At 45.5% G+C, this 21,476-nt stretch overlaps 1 protein-coding gene across 10 annotated transcripts; it reads right to left on the bottom strand.

Annotated features, from left to right (window-relative positions):
- Positions 1-238: 238 nt before the first annotated feature.
- Positions 239-20,803, bottom strand: tn (tripartite motif containing protein thin). Of its 10 annotated transcripts, none has more exons than XM_015184095.2 (13): positions 20,423-20,803; positions 18,665-18,766; positions 14,546-14,686; positions 13,521-13,656; positions 11,339-11,481; positions 9,549-11,279; positions 6,900-7,591; positions 3,836-4,114; positions 2,334-3,095; positions 1,536-1,695; positions 1,057-1,197; positions 719-795; positions 239-645 (listed from the first exon to the last, which is right to left on the bottom strand). In XM_015184095.2, exons 3-13 carry the CDS (start codon positions 14,678-14,680, stop codon positions 432-434), a joined length of 4,470 nt encoding a protein of 1,489 aa, XP_015039581.2. In that variant the 5' UTR covers positions 14,681-14,686; positions 18,665-18,766; positions 20,423-20,803; the 3' UTR covers positions 239-431. The 10 variants fall into 10 exon arrangements, with proteins under 10 accessions (XP_015039581.2, XP_015039585.2, XP_001360687.3 ...); XM_015184099.2 differs by having other exon boundaries at positions 6,900-7,645; positions 9,969-11,279; positions 20,423-20,801; XM_001360650.4 differs by having other exon boundaries at positions 9,969-11,279; positions 20,423-20,799.
- Between the last annotated feature and the right edge of the window lie 673 nt (positions 20,804-21,476).

Below are 21,476 nucleotides of genomic sequence, written 5' to 3'. Positions count from 1 at the left end.
AGAGGGGGGAGTAGGCGGCAGCAAATTCGGAAATTGTTGGTCTGCACACAGATAAATCTCAATTAGGCAATACTTGAATGCAGTAATAAACAGTTGGGTTCCCATTCAAAGGGAATGATAGAGGCGATGGACGGGATGGACCGGACTGGAAGTTGAAGAAGGAAAATGCGAGGTCTTTTCACTCAAACTCTGACGAGTTTTAGCTTTTTTATTCAAAGATTTATCTTTTTCGCTCTAATTTAACAAAAAGTATTTCGGTTTTCTTTTACTAATTGCTTTTTAGTTAATTGACAACATTTCTATGCATAGAAATAAAGACATTAAATTATTTGGCACTCGAAAGAAATGATAAATTCATTGTGAAACTTAAACAAAAATTAAAAACGAAATTAAAGGGAGATAATGCAAAGGACGGTTGTGGCCATGGCCTATTAGAAGACTTGGACACGATGATTCTCGCGATCGCAGACCAAGATGTTGCCATTCGACATGATGGCCACGCCCTCGAGTCCTTTGAACTCCGAGTCGCCGGAGCCCCAGGAGCCGAAGGTCTTCAGGAAGCTGCCATCCGGATTGAAGATCTGTATGCGATTGTTGCCCGAATCGGCCACAAATATATAGCCCTGGTCGTCCACGGCCACTCCGCTGCAGAAGAGGTTCAGAACACAAACCAAAGTTACCGCTTTGTCAATTAAAAATTGTAATTCGATTTACTCACCGTGGAAACTTGAATTGACCGTCGTCAGAGCCCTCGCCGCCCACCGTGGACAGCACCTTGCCGTTCACATCGAAAATCTGTGTGTGTGTGTGTGTGTGTGTGTGGATGGGGATGCGGATCCGGATGCGATTGGCAAAGGAGGAAGAGGTGACAGTAGACAGTAGATAATATACCAGGAGGGTCGGACAAGCCGAAGACGGAGAAAGAAGGTCAAATAAATTCGAATGAATCTCGACTGCGAGCATATTTTAATTAAAATTGTTCACATGGCCAGACAGCCATGAAGTTGGTTGCAGGAGGCATGTGATTGCGGATGGCTACGAGGGGTATTGGCTTACCTGAATCCTGTGGTTATTCGAATCGGAAACAATCACACGATTCGTATTCGATACGGCTATATAATGCGGATGCTCAAGTTGTCCTTCACCACGGCCGCAGGAACCAAATTTGCCAACGAAGGAACCATCGGATTGGAAAACCTGACGAATGCGAATTCGAGTATTCGATAAAAGTTGGCAAATTGAAATGGAAAAAGGATTCGCAAGAGGACAGCCAGAGGATTGGACGAGGCAGCATGGGCCAGGACCAGTACCAGAGACCAGGACATGAGCCTGGTGTGATGCCAGTAAAAAGTACACAAAAACTCGTCCATTGCAGTTAAGCTCATGAAAATTGTGGAGGAGGAGGAGGAGTATATGGTCACGAAGAGGCTCTGTACCAGCTCAAGTGTGACAAATTGGGCAAGGCTTCGCCTCTCGACCTCACCAGAGGAATATAAATATTTGCATGCAAATCGAGATGGTGGATGAGGCCTCACCTGCACTCTGTGGTTTTCCTTATCGCACACGTAAATGAAGCCGAGTGCATCGGTTGTTACTCCCCAAGGATAATTGAATTTGCCATCTGCGGTCCCCTGCGAACCAAATGCGCGCAGGAACCGTCCTTGCGGATCGAGCACTTGTATGCGGTGATTGTATCTGGAAGTAAAGAGTAGTAAAGAAGTGGATTAATGGGCGGGTGGTTCAAATGGCCAGCGAACGCATATTCCCATGTTAATTACGGGAAAAAAAGGAAAGTCGAGAGAGCTCTCATTATCCGGAAAGTACATTTGGGGGGCGGACCAAAGCTATTGCGAGGCGGTGCGACATTGAACCTGGCATTCGGAGTGGGGTGTTCAGTGTCGGGCTTAAGTCTAAGCCGCTTAACGTGCAAAATCAAAGTTGACTCACACAATGAGTCCCTGCCACCAGGTCCCTGCACGCGGTCTTCATCTCCCTGCCCGCCCCCTGTGTGCTTAACGAGATTTTGCGTCAAACAATGACAGCGGCAGATGGAGGCTGGAACTGGGATTGCTATCTAGATTGGCCATATGAAAAGGCTGGAGCAGAGCTATAATACGAGTATGCATGTGCTGAAGTAGGAGCACTGGCACATGTTTCTCATTAACGCGGCTATTATGCGCTTAGCCGTGCCAATTAGAGGCGGGTCTAAGTCCGAGAATTAATCATGCGCCTTTTGTCTCGACTTAATTCAACTGCAGAATGACCAAATGACCAGACGTTCGGACTCGCTGTACTCTAAGCCCTACGTTGTAGAGGCCTTGGAGGCCACTTACCTATCGGCAATGATGTATTGGCCGATTCGATTGACGGCCACGCCGGCCAGGCAATCGAATTCTCCCTCGCCGTTGCCATACTCTCCGAACTCCTTGACGAAGATGCCATTGGAGTCAAAGACCTGGACGCGATGGTTGCTGGAGTCCGCAACGACGATGCTATTGTCGGGACCGACGGCCAGGCCGCGCGGCCACGTAAAGGATCCGGGCTCGCTCCCCCGGCCCCCCAACTGGAACAGCTGCTGGCGCTTGCGCAGATACACCTGCTTAGGGATAGTACCTGCCACTCCGGTTATACCGGCTGCTGCCACTGCTGCTGCTACCGTAGGGGACGTAGGGGAGCCTAGCCCGTTTTTTGACCCATCGTCGTCGGAGGAGGCCAGCTCGTTGGCCTGCCGTAGCGGTAGGCCTAGGCTGAGGCGTCTCGACACCTCGCTGGCGGTGCTGCGGCCGCTGCCGCTGCTCCCAATGCCGTGCGCATGCGATGACGATGCCGCCGTGGAGCTGGTGGCATGCGAGTCGCGTGCACTTCCGGCACTGCTACTGGGCGTGTCCTTGCTACTCTTGTTCCCGTACTTGTTCTTGAGATAGCGCGCCCACGAGCTGAGGGCCTCCCCGTCCTTATTGTCCGTGGAGTTGCTGCCCAGCGCTCCAGCACGAGAGGATCCCGCACTGCGATCGGTGATGGGCGAATTGTCGCGCGACTTTAAGGCGTGCGAAGATCGGCTCCTGGACAGGTCGCTGCTACCATAGCCGCTGTATCTGCAAGGCAACAATTTCATTAGTGATCCACAGAGCGGAGGCTTGGGGGCTGAGGAGCTAAGAAAGGTGGAGTTCTATGGCTGATTTGTGCTGTTCTGATGGATGAGGCGTTCTACGGATCTAGATGGAACTGTGGAACTGTGGAACTATGGAACTGCATGAGAATTGGCGGTGTGGTGCTGCTTATGTACAAAGAGAGATAGAAAGAGAAGTGGGCAGTTGTTGTAGTTGGGAAATTTTGTGCATTTCCAGTTAATTTCGGTTAATTTCAAAACCCGCATAATTTTGTTTTTCTTCTCTTACCAATAAAAAAACAAAACAAAATATTACGGAAAAAAAAATTAAATTAAACCATTATAAAAAAGGTCAATTTAAAAAGTTGAATTAGTGTAGAGTGCAACATTAACGAGAACGAAACTTCGGACGTAGCACGCACAGGAACTCAACGAAAAAATAAAACTCACGTCAAATAAATTAAAAAGAAATTAAAAGGAACAAGGAAAATCATATAAAACGATTCCTCGGGACAGCACACGCACAATGAAAGCGCCCAGCGCACGACATATTAGAGATACTATGTATATATGTATATAGCGAGAGATATGTATATACATCTGATTACTGAGATTTCCATCTATGTATTTACAAAATTTTGTGGGTGTTCTGAAAGTTCTGGTATAGCTTTTATCGATAGATTTCTGTTATCTTTTTTAATTGATTATTCTTTTTGGTGTGCGCACCTTGAAGCCAAGTAAGCGGATGGCGAGACCGTGGTGGGGGATACCGGCTCATCCAGATCGTCGTCCTCGTTGCCAAACTGATGCGAGGAGCGACTGCGCGCCAGCCGGGTGCGGCGCTCCTTCATGGCCAGGTAACGGGAGCGGCCTGTCCCGTAGCGACTGTCCGAGTCGTCGCCCGTTCCGTTGGCGTCCTCGTCGAAGGAGGCGGTGGGCGTGGATAGCGAGGGTTGCGTTACAATGGCGCTGCTCTTGCTCTTGTTTAGAAAGCGGCTTGTGTAGCTGCAAAAATGTTGATTCGGTTCGGTTTGGTTTTTGGTTTTGTTTTGGTTTTGGTTGGGCTTGGATTTGGATTTGGATTTGATATGCTTTTGTTTTGCTCTTTGGTTATGTGTTTGTTTTTGTTTTTTTTTTCTTTACTTTGCTGTAGCTATAGCTGTGGATGTGTGTATTTTTTTAATTTTCTTTGTCATTGCCTTGTATCTCCTGTACCTGGTGTTGCTCTAATCCCATCCCATCCCAACCCCATTCCAACTGCCTGTGGAAAATCCGCGACCGCTTAATTAACTAACTTTCGACTAGCTTAAGTCCTTCACGCTGTTTCTGTGTGTGTCTGTGTGTCTCATTTATTAGGCAACAAAATTCAATTAAAATACACAGCGTGGACGAAAAAAAACAAAGCAACAAGGTTTCGGCAGAAAAGTTTCTAATTAAATTCACATTTCACATTATCGAAAGTTCAGCAAAGTAGTTGCGAAAAGTTTGGTTAAGTACAAGAAATTATGGCGCCAATTGGCGTTCACCTGGTGGGTTCGTCGTGTGTGTATGGGTGTGTGTGTGTGTGTGTGTATGTCAGTGTATTGGCATGGGGTTGGGAGGGTTAGGTCCTACGGAAAGAAGGGGCAAGGCAACATCGACAACAGCTACAACATGTACGATTACTCATACAAAAACAAAAATATACACGGAAAAAAACACATGAATTGAACGCTTACATGCTAAAGTGAGTAACACAAATACAACGAGATTGAAAAAGTTGAGAGCACAGGAGCGTAGGCGGGAGGAAGAGTGGTGGGAGAAATTGTGGTCATTTCTCGCTTTTCCCCTGCCATTGCAGGAGGTAAAGCCAGGCGTTGCACCATCTATTTGCACTGCTTAATTGTCAAAAAGAAAAAAGCAAAGCTTAAACAAGCGGAAGTGTTACAGTCGACGGCATCGACCATTAGCTACCTACTAAGCATAAATGCCTCCCTGTGGAACTCTTCCGAACAGAAACTCCAACAAAGTTACAAAGAAAACAGACCAAGAAAAACGGAGAATCACAGTCTCTCAAGACAGAGGGTTCCTGTTCCCTACAGAAAACGGACAAACGCCAAAGATTCGCCTTCAGTTCCTCATTGAAGCCGAAATATATGCAGTCTGAAATCCCCATCTCGGCCAGTGCAGCGCAGTCAGAGTCCATCCATTCATTCATCCTCACTTTCGAAATATCATACAAATAGCATAAATAAATACGAGTGCTCGCCGTACTGAATGGGAAATTCAGTAAGGATGGAAAACAGACGGATGGATGCCAGCAAACAGACTGATAGCAGATAGCAATTAGTATTGTTCCAGAGAGGTGAGAGAAGGTAGCGTCCGCTGTAATTACATTACGCAAGATTTGTTGCAGGCTAGGAAAAGGGGTGCAGGGGCGCCGAAAGGGTTCAATATTTGTTGTCGTGCAAAAGTAAAATTAAAGAAGTTTGTGTCGCCCAAGCACAAAGGCATTCAGGCCTTGAGTGGGCCGCATTGATCCCTTTGAAAAGGGTATTGACAGACAGGCGGACTGACGGACAAAGGGAGACAGACAAACGGTGAAGTAAAGTTAATTTCCAGCCCTTTGAGTGGCTCTTTGAAAGCAACATCATCGTCAACATCATCATCATCCTCCTCTGGAAGGAGGAGACTTCTGTAGCAGCTCCAAGTACTCAAAAATATGCTATGAAAGAGGAAGCTTGCACAGGTTTTTTTTTTTGCTTTCGTTGAAATATTTAAATATTTAATCAATAGTTCTTATCACTAATGGATTAGTGTTTCGATTGATTCGGAAGTTCTTTAGTCGGTTAGTGGGGAGCCGTGGGCCAAACTCAACTGTCGTTAGGGTTAACAAGTAATTGAACTATGAATTGAATAGAATTTCACATATGTATTTGTATATGTGTATATGTCTGTATATCTGGCTAGACATCGGCAAGACGCTTTCGGTAGCGGGCCCGGTTGGGTCTGCTTATGTACGGTATGCTAAAGGGCAGTGCACTGCAAAGATCAACACAGAGAGAGAGAGAGAACACAAAGAGAGAGTGATAGAAATGTGTAGAGTGTGTGTGTGTGTTTACCTATCTGGGGTTGGGTGTATGTCTTTGGTTTCTTTCTTTGGCTTATGTGAAGGTTATGAACTTGACAATTAGACGCCACACGAGTCGTATGAGCAACAAAATGGCCAATACCAGGTTAGCGCCAGCACGGAGCAATTGTACAAAGCTGCAGCGGCGGGAGCAGAGAACAGATACAAAAGAGAGTCGAAATAAGCACACATTAAAAGGCGTTCAACATGGGGAAGCTCGGGGAAACTCGGGGACTTCGGAACACAAAACGTGTTGCCTACTTTTCAGGGCAATGTATCGCAAACCAAAACCAACATGAAATCCATTATGCATTTCAATTAAAGCCAATCTGTGCGAGTATATAGATCTATTTCAAATTTAAATTATTGCAACAAAAATTAATTGCAGGCAGTTTGGTTAAGTGTAATTCAATTAGTTTTGACCCACAAAAAAACAGTAAAACAAATTACCGACCGAACATCAACAGCGATACTTGACACACAATCTATGCATGTTTATTCCGTGCTCATCAGATATGTATCTGTGCGGAGCGTGTATCTTTGTATCATCAGTAGCATATAAGCGTCTAGATTCAAGAGTGTGAGTGTGTGTATCGTGTTTGTGTCCTCATTAGCCATGCAAATTAGTCCAGTTATAGAAACTACAAAATGGCGGAACTGTGGCCCCCGGGAAGGAAATACCTGCTGCCAGTGCCGCTGCTGCTGCCATAACGGTCCTCGCTCTCTCCCGCATGATGTGGCGCGGGCACGGTGCGTGTGCGGGCGGTGCTGCTGCTCCCGCTGCCATAGCCGCTGCTCGAGGGCGTGGCATAAGTACTGCGCGATGCCGCCGCTAGCGCACTGTCGTCGCGGGAAGCACGCCGGGCTTCCAGGCGATCACGGTAGGAGCTGCCGCTGGTGGAGCTGCCGGTGGCCGCCGTTGTCGAGCTGGAGGCGCTGCTGGGCGTGGACTTGCTGGCACTGTTGCTGCTGCTGGTCGCACTGGCCTTGGGCTTGGTCTCCGGCTCCGACTCTGACTCGGACTCCGAGCTGGTCTCCTCCTCGCTGCTCGAGCTGGATTCGGCCTTCTTCTTGTCCGCCGTACCATTAGCGGTGGCCGGGGTGCTGTGCTGCGGCAGGAAGCGGCTAACGAAAGGCTTCTTCTCCGGCACTGCGGTGGTGGCTACCGAGTCTCGGGCACTCGAATGACGCGCCGTGCTGGGCGCCTTCTGCTGACTGCTGCTGCTGGGAGCCGCTGAGGCTGTCGCTGCTGCTGCAGCTGTGGCTGCTGCCCCAGAGCTGGCAGAGCTTTCGGTGGAGGCACTGCTGTCACTGCTGCCCGATCTCTGGGTCTTCTTCACGGCCGCAACTTGGGCCGAGACGGGCGGTTTCGACTGTTGGGTGGTAGGAGGAGTGGGAGTTGCATCAGAGTCTGTGGCGCTGGCTGTCTGTTAGTCGAAAGGGTCAAGCAACGAACGCAATTCAGATGCAGACAGAGAGAGAGAGAAACATGACGTTGAGGCATATGATGAACATGAAGATGATGGGAATATGCGTGTGACTGGATGCGAATAGGGATGGTTAGGCGGGAGTGCGGGCAGTGGAGGAATGAGGGAATGGCAGGCAAAATTAATTCCATTCTCAATGCAACATTCGATATTACTTTTCCCTCAATTATCATCTAACAATGTCCAATGCCCTTCATAACTCCGTCGCTCACTCATCATTGACTCGTTTTGTCATTTCCCTTTGATGTTTTCCTAATTGATCGAACAACCTTATCCTATTTCTTTCGGTAAATGCCAAAAACCAGACAAATATGCAGCTACTGTGCATATGTCCCTTTATAGCTCACACACACGTACCCGTCCTCTCACACAGATACTCCCATACTCACACTCATACATATAGAGAGCTGGAAACATTGTTAAACTGACGGAAGCAGCCGCATCGCTGACAGTAGCATGATTGTGAATTTTTCGCCATTGAACCCCAACTCAGGGTTGGCATTTTGTGGGCGTTTCGGGTGGGGCCAACGCAACAATGTGTCAATGAATGGGTGAATGAATGAGGGTACAGCAGAGGATGCGGGTGTTAAGAGGATAGAAAAAAAAACAGAAAAAAGATAGAAAGACATGTACAACAGAAATATTTACAGCGGACATCAGAAATTGAAAAACAACGATATAGCAACGCAAAAAAGGAATGAAACAAAGAATAAATATTCAGAATAATGACAGAGAGGCACTGGTAACAACGCGAGAGAGAGACAGAGGGGGTGAGAAAGAAAGACAGGAAGAAATGTCGCTTTGGTTGATTTGGGTCTGTGGTTTATGCAACTCGACAGCAATGACCAAATTTATTTAGTAAGATTTAAGCAAATTAGCATCACTACCACATCGCTTGTACACTTGCAAAAAGAAGAGAAAACAAACAGAGAAAGAGATAGAGAAGTAGGGTGTGCGAGAGAAACAGAATTGTAGGAAAATATTTGTTACATCCAAAACGAAAATTTTGTAAATTGATTTAGTTGTTTTATTCGTTGTAACCGCTGCCAGTCTCTAACTAACGATAAGGTAATAGATGTTAAACTACTAAAATAAAAAAATATATATATTTCTATATACGAGTATACATATACGATACATACATACATATATGCACACATATACATATAGTGATGAATGTCTACAATATTGTACAATTGACGATTTCTGATGTCCGAAGTTTTGGGCCGAAACTTTCTGCCCGGATATTCATGGGGACTTTCAAGCAAAAGGTTCTGACCCAAAACAGCATTAAGTGAAAGGCGCTCACGAGACATTAAAATGGGGGAAATGGAAAACAAGTACAACGGAAAATGGGGAAAACAATGAAATAAATGTAAATAAATGAACACCACAACTTAAAATACACTTAAACAAAAACCAAACAAACGAAATATGTATGAACAAAACATAAAGTAAAATAAAACAGAAAAGAGAGGAACGGAACGGAAAGGAAAATACCCAGGGAAATGTTTTGTTAAAGGAAATGGTAAGATTAACAGTAAGAGTAACGATAACAGTTAACGGTTAACGGCAAGTTTAAGTTTGCCCTCTCTGTTTCGAACGGTTCGACAAACACTTACGGAGCGGAGGGGAAGTGTGAACGATGGAGCACAAATAAAGAACGAAGCACACATGGCGTATACGTAATTAATTCTTTTAAATTTTCTTTTTTTCATTGGGGGATATGCAAACAGGGGAAATACTGTGCCGGAAAAACAGTGACAGCGAGATTTTATAGCGATTATCATGTCTCTTCTTCTTCCTGATCCTCATCCTCATCTTCTTCCTCGTCATCGGTCACTTCTATCTCCTCTTCTGTGTACTCTTCTTCGTCATCTTCCTCACTCTGATTGGATGTTAAATCCTCTTCTGGTTTCTCTGTCTGAACTTCATTTGGATGACTTATGATCGCGGCAGGACTTTCGTGAACTTTGCTGGACAGCTCTCCCTCTGGAGGCAGGACATTGATCACTGGCACCTCCTGGGGCTCTCCCTCAGGTACGGCCTCGACCACCACATCCTCTTCTTCATCGCTGCTTTCGGTGACTGTTACTTCTTCATATTCCGATGAATCTTCGGAGTCGTTTTCGACTTCCTCTACCTCTGCCTGCTGCTGCTGATCTTCCTCTTCTGCCCCCTGTTCCTCATTCTCCTCGTCTACCTCGCTGTCACTGCCACTGGCCACGCCTTCTTCTTCTGTATTTGCCTCATTCACACTTACCTCGGCTCGCGTCGCTGCTGTCGCTGTACGCACTGGAGATGACGCCTGATTGGAGCCACTGCCGTCGCTGTCCTCGCCACCGCGGGGACCCTTGAGGGTCGCCACCCGCTCGCTGTTGGGTCGCTGATCCTGGCCAGCCTCACTGGTGGCCGCCGAGGTGGCTGCTCCAGAGGAAGCAGCACTCTTGCGTTTCTGGCGCGCCAGTTCGTCCTCGTCAACTGCTGCCGCTGGTTGTTGGCTCTTCTGCTGTTGGCGCTGCATGGCCGCCTTCTGGGTCTGGATGGCTGCCTGGACGGCGGCCTGGGCCGCGGAGGCTGCGTCCGACTTCTTGTCCGACTTCTTCTCCTTGCCAATGTCGGCCAGCCGCTGAACGACGCGGGAGCAGTCGCTGAGGCGAATGATACCACTCAGCTGGCCACGCGACACATCCTCGCTGTCGAGGACGCGGTCCTTGCGCTCCTTCAGCTCCTGCTGACGCTGCTGCTGCTGCTGCTCGGTGTCCGAGTCGTCGTTCTGGTGCGAGCGAACAAAGCGTGACCGGAAGCGCGAGGACTTGCCTGTCCGTCCGGAAGTGGGCTCGTTCTCGTAATCGTTCTCGTAGTCATAGTCCGAGCGGCCGTAGCGGCTGCTCTCGCCATAGCGATCGCTGTTGGTGGCACTGCGCTGGGGACGCTCTCCGAACTTCCGGCCGCCAAGGACGGGCTCGTCGTTGTAGCCACCACGCTCCTCCTGCTGCCGGAACTGGGTGGCCAGGCGGTGGTCGCTCTTGGAGCGCATTAGTCCGGGCTGGAGGCCGCTGGGAGGGGCGAGGTGCGAGCTGCTCACCGAGCCGCCCGGCGTCGAGTGTGGCGCGATGTTGAGGTCGCCAAAGGTGGCCAGGTTCATCACCAGCTGGTTGGGATCGATGGAGACGAGGAATCGCACACGGCGACTGTAGTCGTTGTTCTCGTACTCGAAGTGCCGCAGGAACTCGACGGTCTTCAGGAAGATCTCCTTGGTGTCCATAAGCTCGCAGTCGTCCCACTCGACTGTTTCGTTCATGTACTTGTCGACAATGTCACAGTTGCTGCCGATGTTGGTGATCTCCAGGTCGAGATTCTCCTTGAGTGTTGTGAGGTTGCGCAGCTCCACGGCCAAGTAGCGGTCGATCTCGCCCTTTAGTTGGTCGGAGCGATCCTTGATAGCCTTGGTAATACGATGGTAGATCTCGTCGATCTCCTCCGTCACACTGATCGCGTTCGTCTGCAGACTCATGGTGTTCTTCTCGATGATGGCTAGGGAGTCCTGCAGTCGATGCAAGCTGCGGCGGATCTGAAGAGGGTATGAGGTGCGTAAGCAAAAGCCAATTGAAAGATCAGGTCCGGACTCACCTGTGAGTTGAAGCGCGTTATCTCACGGCGGAGTATGTCCATGTGGGCGCTCTTGCAGTCCTCGCAAATCTTCTTCTCGCAGTGCGCACAATGAGACAGATAGGCCTTCTCCGAGCAGACGCCACAACGTTCCATGATTTGACCTACGAAAGGAGAGACACACAATTATTAATCAGCTTTTTCCTCCCCCTATCTGTCTTCCGTTTGTAGCAGTCCTCCCAAAATACGCTTCCAAATGGGGCCCCAAATGACTTCCTGCCTGGCTCCCTTGAGTTGAACAATAAAATGCCAGCCATGCCAGCAGCTCATCAATTTGCACTCTTGGCAACAAATTCCTTCCACATTCCGTGTCTGCCATGCTGTAGGGGGGCAGGGCCGAAACAGACTCCGGGCTGGATGTCTGTTGCATTCACTAATGCGATTTCAAGAGCAAGAAATCAACTGCACCTAAGCGCCTGTTATGGATGTTTGTGTACATTATACACTTCTCAAGGAGGAGACTACTTACTCTCCATACTCCAGAGAAGAAGGGATTATGGATTAGTAGGATCTACTAACACAGAAAAGTAAATTGGGTATCTCTGACCGTTTATCAATATAAAGTTTTGAGAGTAAGTTTTGGGAGGAATCGCTTATCTACTTCGAGCATCCTATATTTAATTCGAAGGCACTCGCTATGTGCATAGATCAGGCAAAATTTCTCAACTACTGGCCACTATGGCTATCAGATGAGTGAAATATAAACTACTGTCTCCATGCAAAGCTCACAAGGGACACTTTTATGTGTTTCTTCATCATGCGCTCAGATATGATTTTAATTCTATTACTGGAAAAACAATTGAGGGTATTTATAGTTTCGTTGCTCCAGCAAGACCTTCCCTCTTGTTATCTCTGGGTGTGTGTGTGTGTGTGCCACATCCTTTGCCAAGGCAGTCCTGGCTCGTTGTCGATGGCTTGACTGTTGCAATGCAAATAACGAGCCGCCTCAGTTGCCTCAGTGGGGCAACAAAGCAAACACTGCGAAGATGTCGCTACTGCTGCACTCTCAGCTCGACAGCGTCAACTTTTCTGCATCAATTGCTGGCATTGGCAATGCCTGATGAACACTCCCCGCCTTACTCCTCAGCAGATCCGCCGGCCTGACAATAACTTGCCACTGAGGGGCAGACAGAAGGGCACATACATAGAGAGATATGTATGCATGTACAATGTACATAGAGCTGCCAGAATGCTGCATGCCAATATTTGGCTTCTGTATATTTTCTGTGTAATCATATGGAAAAGTGAATTTACAAATTCCACATGAAAGTTGTAGTCGTTGTCCCTGCCATATCCATAACACGAAACGAGGAGCACTGAAAGCCAAAAGGAATTCTTTTGTTTCACACATTTGCATACCCAAGAACCAAATTTATCCAAAAAATAAGAAACAAAAAAAAAAGAAAATACGAATGAAACCAAATGCTTTGTCTGCCTTATTAGCTCTTACCCCATGCCCCATGCCCCATGCCTCGTACTCGACTTAATGCTGATTGCAATTGAGAAGTTGCAATGCATTTGCATATTTCACTCACTTCGACAACTATCAACCTTGCCACTTGGAATATATATGTATATATTCTGATAGATACGCACAGTCATGCTGACAGCCCGATCCGCAATTTGTGGACCGGCAAAATGCAAATTGCTCAAACAAAATCAATTTGGCTTTGCTTAGTTTTAATTGCTGTCAGATGGCCGGGGAAAGTTTCTGACTTTTTAATTGGAAACCCAAACATTATGGCGAATGGCAATTTTTGTTCGACGAGCATAGTCGTACATTCGGCTGGCATACCCATAGCTTTTCCCATTGTTTTCCATTTCTTTTGTTTTCCCTTTTAGCGGAATTTAATTAAAGTTACACAAACGATTACATGGCAGCATTTTTTTTATTAATAACATTCCTTGCTTGCCTCTGCCGCCAGGATTTCTGATTTCTGATTTCTAATTACTGATTTCTGCACTCAAAGGATTCTGTTTTATTGCACAAATATTTTTGCTCAAATCGAATGAAGCAAAAGGGGAAAATTGCAGTTTGGAATTTGACCTTTTATATTAAATAAGGCGAGAGACCCTTCAAAGGCTTCTCCTCTATCGCTTTTCAGAGACTAGTAAAATCATTTTAATTGCTTGCATTCCTTACCTGATGTCGGATCGGGCAGCTCTCCGGTGATTTCGATGTGCAGCTCCAGGAAGCGCTGTAGCGTTACATTCGTTGGAAAGGCCTGCACGCCGTTGTAGGGTATGCGATGTTCGGCACGGCATTCTGGGCATTTCACCTGAGGATTGGAGGGTATTATCTGGATTAGTCTTGCTTATTCGCACGTAGAAAATTAATTGCATTAATTCAAAGCTTAAGATCAGATTTAATGAATGATTCTTTGAATCCTTTGAGCTACCTTAAGGCTATCGAAGGCTACTTGGCTCTTCCCCAACATTTCACTAAGATGTTAGTTATCTTTAATTGATATGCCTTAATCTTCTTGTACTAGCTGTGCGCAACCTTAAAAACCTTTCACATTTGTCCTGATTCATGTGAAGGCATCTTGAGTGCGTCTTTTCGTGAAGTTTCTTCATCTCCTGTCAGCCTTCAGCCACAAAAATCAATCTCTCTTTGCGGCTTTTGCAATTCGCATGACAGTTATTGCAACTCTCTTTCTACCTATCTATCTATCTAACTATGTACGAGTATCCGTGTGTGGTTGTCTGTATTTTACCGAGTAGGGCCAGCACAATGAAAATGCTTACCAATTATTTGCGTGGCGCTGGCTGAGAGCCAAAAACAGAATTTATAAATACACGCAGACAGAGACGTTCGAATCTGCGGAGACTATAAGTAGCGCAGTACACGGATATCTGTATGTACGAGCGTATATATAATTTTGTGTCTTTATGTATAATTTTTCAACAAGATATCTACGCAAATGCGCCTCAGGCAACGCGATAAATACTCAAAAAAACATTTTCGGGGGCGTCTTGCTGGGCGCCTTTTTGTTTTCATTCCCATTTCATCTGATTTTGCTCATGAGATTTTGTAGTTAAGCGGCCGCACAGTGATGTGTGACGTCGGCGAGGCATTAACCAAATTGCCACAGATACGAGTACATATGTATGTATGTACATATGTATACTGATTTGAATGATGATTAATGATGATGATATCCTTACCTGACGTCGCACATAGTCCACCAGTCCCTCCATGCAGGGCTCCATGCAGAAGGAGTGCTGACATGGCAGCAGCTTCGGTATGCGATACCTGTCCAGGCATACGCAGCACGTCAACAGCTGCTCAAATTGCTCCATGGCTCACTGTGTCCCCAAAAGGAAGCGAAGACACACGCACACATAGAAAGATAAAGGAAGAGAGACAATCATTAGACCTGATTCGATTAGACCACAAAGATGCTGTCAATTTGATATTCATATCATTATAAATTCACTTTCTCTCCCTCCTTAAGCTCATCATAAGACAACAGACAGAAAGACAGTCAGTCAGTCAGTCAGCCAGACACACAGTCAGGCCATCTGTCAGTCGGTAAGCTCGCTCCCAAAAAAATCCACGCCAAAAATCCGATTGGCAGGAAATTCTTGCATTTGAATGAACACAGCCGTGGCAGCCCCCAAAAGTCATACAATAAATTGACCATTTCGTTGTCGTATTGTAAGTCGCGGGCTGCCATCGGAGCTTGCCCCTCCCTGTCGTCGGGCTTCATTTGGCCCGGCCAAAATACACTAAGCCACAAATCTTCTTATGGCTGCTTCATTAAAAGCGGCTCCGACAAGTTTATTTACAAGAGACCGAAATTCTGCTGATGTTTCGGGTTGCGACCGGTTTAATACGCGCAGGAAACCTAATGCAAGCTCCACATACACTTTTCCACAAATAATGAATCTTACGACCCACTCGTTGAAATTGGTAGCCATAGATATAACACTTGAGAGACAGTTGCATTTCCTTTCAATTAAAACACATTTAATTTTAAATTTGAAGATAAACAAGGAAATATGAAATAAATACATTGCCCCGAAATCCTTTTTCAGGGCATATACTGCTAAATATGTATGCACCCTTGTTATTCTCTTTTTATTCAAAGCTCCTTTATAATTTTTTTCGAGCTTTAAGGCAGACAAATCCAGAATGAAGGACATGGCGGAGTTTTTTCTGTTACCTCTGCATGAAATTTACCAAGTTCTTCTATATTTATTTTCGGACAATTTTCTCAGGAAGCCCTTAAATTCATTCCTATGATATCGCTCTTCAATAAAGGATTTCCCCTTCTCGTAAGCTACAATTCCTCATAAGCTCGAGTGCGCTTTAGCCATGTCAATTGCTTTTAATACGTCTCTTCCTGCACCTCTTGCGTTGAGATTTTAATAATAAAAATGACACACATTTCTTAGAGAGAGAGGCAGGCAGCGCACAGCAGAGAAATTCTGCTCATACTCGTGTATACATATAATGTATAAATATAAATGCGATTTTGCGCTGACTGCCGGGGCGATGGGCGATATGCATCGCGCATACGCCGCGGTTGTCGTGCCCAAACCAGTGCGCACTTCCTGCTCGTAAATATACGTATGCTATGTGCCCAGATAGGGGTATTATTATGGAAGCATCTCTTTCTCTATTTCCCCATATCCATATCCATGTCGATGTCCATGTCCATGGCAGCCACTGCTAATTGTCGTGCGCCTGTTTCCCATTATTGTTGTATGTTTGTTGCTACGGAAATTTAAGTCATCAATTTAATGCGGCCAAAAGTTCAAAATATATGTGACACGCCTCTGCCACGAAAATTGTTGTGCTTGTATCCATACGTCCGACACACGGACATATGCGAAAGCTGTGCAATTAACTGGAAAATGCGCTTAAAATCAAATTGAATAGAAATTTTGTCGCTAGCACAAATTGTGCGTACAGCAGAGCGGGTCCTGAATAGAGGGTATACTGTGCGGCTGGCTGGGTAGGGAAGCGGAGGGGGGGATGTGTGGCAAAACTAATTTAGCCATTGCATTTGTGAATGGCCGCTGAAAGGATTAAAATGAATAGAGCAGAGCTCTGCTCTCCGGCATAATGGAAACAACCAGCGAACTCTTCTCCCGCCGCACTCTGGCAGACTCGAGCTCTGAGTTAAATTTTTCGGCGGTTCCCCCAGCTATGAAAAGAGTTCAGAATAGAGGGGAGGTCAGCTGGCATTGAAAAGCTGAAAGGTCTCCCATGATGCTCGTCTGTGGCTGAGCGCAGCCCGTATAAGTGTGTAAAATATCTGATAAAATTCCGTGCAACTCCAAAATGCTTTTAATACGCATCAAATTAGGCGGAAAGTGGATAGCGGACGACCGCAATGAATGTGTGGCATTGGATGACAAACCAAACGAATAGTTCCTCTAATTAGTCTATAGATGAACTTGTTTTCCTTTGTTTTCCTCGAGAGATTGATGGCCACAGTTGCTGGTACAAGAGAAAACAGCAAGAGATTCATTAACCTTGGGTGGGTTAAAATTAAATCGAGTTATGTGAGCAGTGTGTGCGCGCACGGTCAACGGGAAATGGAAAAGCGTTAAACGGTAGACACGAAACGGAAATGCGGCAAACACTTGACCCTCAACAAATTGGCATGGCTCACAATGCGCTGCCAAAAGAAAAACTGAAACTGACACAGACACAGAAATGGGTCAAACTCTTGGCGTCGAGTGACAGCGGACACAGAGCCATCATCACCATCGTCAGGAGCAGCAGCAGCAGCAGCACGCAGAAAACATTGAAAATTGAAATCAACACAAATAAATTGAAATGAATTCGATGAAATTTGGGTCACACTAAACCGCAGCCAAACAGCCAACTCGTCTAAAAACCCCACCAACAAAAAAAAAGAAAAGGCGGAGAAGGATAACTCACCAATAGAAAATGGAAAACTGCTGGGCAAGCGTTGCTGCTGGTGCTGTCAAAGCGGCACTCGAAGGCAATCATAAAATGCAATTGGTTTTTGGCAATGCGCGAAGCCTTAAAACTCAGTCGCTGAAAAATCGTTGCGAGTCCTCGTTTCTCGATCCGGGGCACTTTCATTAAATGTGTGCGCGACTTCCGATTGATTTATATTTGCTTAACTTTCAATAAATCTATATATAGTATATACAAGTTGTTTTCTTTTTTTTTTGGTTTCGTTAAAGTTTTGTTGGGCAACGCGCCTCGTAGAATTCGATTGGAAATGTAAAAAGCGACTGAAGGCAAGTGAAAATTGCCAAGCACATGAGCCAAGCAAAACAAGAGCAGTCTATAATATTTTAAATATATACAAATCGTCTCTCACTCGCTCTCACTTTCTCTCTCTTTCTCTGTGTATCTGCAGACGACCATGTATCCCGATATGAGAGAGAGAAGCAAAACAAAATGTGCGATCGTCAGAGAAACGCAAAAATATATATTCTTGGCAGCAATCGCCCCATGTCTTCGTGTGTGTATGTATCTGTGTATATCTATAGCTGCAGCCCATTAATGAGATACAGAAGATACAAATACTTTACATGTAAGAGTGCCTCTGTGCGTGTGGCTTGCGGTTTGTGGATTGGAGATGAAGTTCTCTCGAAGAAAGCATTTCTAAGTGCGGCCAACTTATTTGCTTATCCGTCGGATACCAATTGGTCCAACTCGTAGAATCTATGTACACACCGCTGGTTGACGTCATGAAATGAGCGTGTATTAATTTGGCCACACGCCGGCATTTTCCATCTATCCCATAGCTGCGGAACGGGCTATTTCTGCGTGCGCCTCTGTATCTCGCTGTAACAGGCCCTAAAAATAAACTTCATTGAAAATTGGAGCGAGCATTGGTCGGAGAAAATGCTCTACTCAGCATTCCACTTGTGCCACATACTACTAATCTCGAGTTGGCTAATTGAAAAGTTTTCACTTTCCCCGACACTTTCCCAGCACTCCCTTTTCGGGAGCAGGGGAAACCTTCGTTGAACAGCACAAATGTTGCTTCTCAAGGTCGGAACTTTGTCACGACTCCCGCTGCCAGTCTCCCTTTTGGGAGTGGAAATGTGTTGGCTAAAAATAGAAGCCCGCTAGCCCGGAATTCACTGGCTGCAGATTGCAGAGGGGATTCCAAAGATAGAAATGCAAAATATTTTCGTGCTATAAATAAGTGGAGCAGACAGATCCGAGCACAGATGCAATCGAAACTTCTGCAAAGGAGAAGAAATCAAGTGAAATTTCTACTCTTTGGATAACTTTAAATATTCAGAGCCGTTCAAATGGAACGATGGTCATCAACAATTACTTACATTTTCTGCGTTGTTTCTGCTTTAGCCTCTTCTTCGACTGGGCTTCCGGTATCCGAGGCGCCCTTGGGCGGGGCCCTGCTGTTTGGCTGTTAGCTCTGCTGTCTGCCAAAAAGAGAGAGGAGAGAGTGAGAAGTGGAACCGAATTAAAGCGATTGACAGTGCCAAATTTGATGATTAATCGACTGAGCTCTTGGCCGATGCTGTGCAGGAACCGAAACAGAAACAAAGGCCTGCTTCTGAATGATCAGTTCCATTTCGCCAATAATTTGGTACCTGCCCATTGATATGATGGGCATAAGCCGCATGGTGCCGACTTAATTATATTGCCACAAAGGCAGCCACAGTCAATGCGATAATGAATGCGTGTGGATGCGCACTGCACAGCGGTGGATTGTCAGCGGGTGCTCTATGAAAGTGCATAATGAAGTTGCGGCTGTGCTCAAAGCATTGTGCAGAGTGGCGGATAAGCGCCTTGAATGCACCCATGAATATGTCCAGGTTAATGAGCAAGCGACCAATGCGCAAATTTCATTCGCAACAATAGGCGTACAATCGTAGCAATGCCCATATGGCAGGTGTCATGGCGCCAGAGATGAGCTTAATTAACACCCAAGCAAAGGAGAAGGCGTGTTCAATTAAAGACAATAATGGAAGGCCGTTTGCAAGCTTGTAATACACTGCTTCCATTCTCCGAGGCACAATTCAAAAACAGATACATTTTGAGTCAATAATTTAATTAAAGTTCCGTTTTGGTTGTCAGAAGATTACCAAGAAAATTGAGAGAGTAGTTCTCTAATTTAACCCACAGGTTTAATCGGAAGTTGGCCAGCGACCTTGAACTTCCTCAGAAGCCATGACAACGAAGGAGAGAGTGGAATGAAAGAGGCGAGTGAGTGGTCACACTAAAGCATAATGAAAAAGCGTTGCCTGCTTTTCGGCTACCAACAAAAATCCATTGCCAAATGGCATTTCATCTTTTGCTCTTGTTTTTTACCTCTCGAAATGAAAAATGAAATGCAATTGCAGATTGCTGTACACAATTCATGGTGTATACTGAAAAAAGCGACACAAAGATATTAAAGGTGAAAATGAAGCCACAAGCAAATGGGAAATGGGGAAAAAGAGGGAACAGTGAAACAAAAGAAATCAAGACAATCGATGATAAGAGAGAGAAAGAGCGCAAAAGACAAACACAAAACACAAAACAGCAAACAGCTAGCGCAAAATAGAATCAGAAAAGCTCTGAAAATGTCGCTGATTGAATCGAACTATAAATAAGGCAACAACGCGGCGTATGAGCAATGTGGTGTCCCTCCCTGTGTGTGTGTGTGTGTTTACTCGTATCTGTGTGGGCAAATTATTGCTATGCTTTTTGATGAGCCCACTACACTACAAACACACACGCACACACACAGGGGGATCCTCATATAGCCATAGCCATCTATATATGTACATTATTTTGTCGAACTTAATAAATTTCAACGGCTACAAAAGATAGAAATTGCCAAGAACGCTACTGAAGAAATATGAAAATAAATTCTGACAGCTTTTCACGAATGTGGGCGAATGGTTATTGGCAACCAGGTGACATTTTCACGGCTTTCGTTCTCTATCATTCACACTTTCTTCATCCTCTCTCATTTGCACTCTTTTTCACTCGTTTTTTACATAATCAACGGGCATTGAATGCGCTCAGCTCATCTCCATTTGAATGGTTCTCCAAGAATGGTTTGGCATCAGGCATCAGCCATCACTCACTTGGTTTTCGCACTGCAATCTGAGGATGTGTCTCGTAACTTTTGCAAATTTATTCGCATGCCTTGGCGGCACTCTCCTTCGGGGTTGAAGAAATGCCTTTCACTGGCTTTACGTTCAAACGATTTTTGATTAGAAAAACACTCGCGCTTCGATTACGAACTATATTTTCACAGAGAGGTTGCAACCTCTCGCACCACGCGACAGGTGACAGATCTATGGATAGATCCTACCACCTCTCTATATGTATGGGCTTATATATGTAGTATATATAGAGGTATATCGAATTGGGCTATATCTATTATCGGCGTATCGGTCCGCACGTCCACTCGCGAGCGTGCCAGAAATGAAAATGAATGTTTGGCTCTGCGATGGCAAGCTCTCAGCCGCCAGTTGATGATCAGCCGTTCTTGAGGTGAATCTTTATAAATATAACCTGCAGAACAACAGCAAATATTTCTGTGTCTTCTTCCCACTTTCACACAGATCATTTTGTTGTATTTCAGCTTCACCCGACCCCAACGAACCTGTGTGGAAAATCTATATAAATTCTCTGTTGCTTCAGATACGCCAGCGCCTGTACAATAATTGTCTGTAGAAATTTATCGTTTTACAATGTCGCGTAGAAAGTCCAACAACATATATACATAAGTATAAACATGTAGTATATATATGTAGGAATGCAGAGCTCATTACTTGCTATTGTTCTGGCTTATTCCGCAGTTTCTTTCCTGACGACCATACCATGGAAATTTCTCTTTCCTGGGTCCAGCCACAGCGTCCATCCGAGCCCACGCACTCTCCTCAAGCATGAATCATTTTAGCAATTTTCATAAATATTTATAGAAATGAAAGGCATTTATTGATACTTATACGGAGGCTGGGAAAATTGATTCGCTAACGAATATATTGCGAGACTTATACTCATGCCGCAATTGAATGCTAATTGGTACAGGTATAATAGGATCATAGGATAAAAAATGAAATTAGCGAAAAGAAAATATCAGTTTTTTAGAGGGAAAAAGTGTGTTTTTATATTGTATTTTCCCCCTGATCA

This window comes from Drosophila pseudoobscura, chromosome 3 (genome assembly GCF_009870125.1).
Source record: "Drosophila pseudoobscura strain MV-25-SWS-2005 chromosome 3, UCI_Dpse_MV25, whole genome shotgun sequence".
Lineage (NCBI taxonomy): Eukaryota > Metazoa > Arthropoda > Insecta > Diptera > Drosophilidae > Drosophila > Drosophila pseudoobscura.
This window is presented reverse-complemented; position numbering and strand designations above follow the sequence as displayed.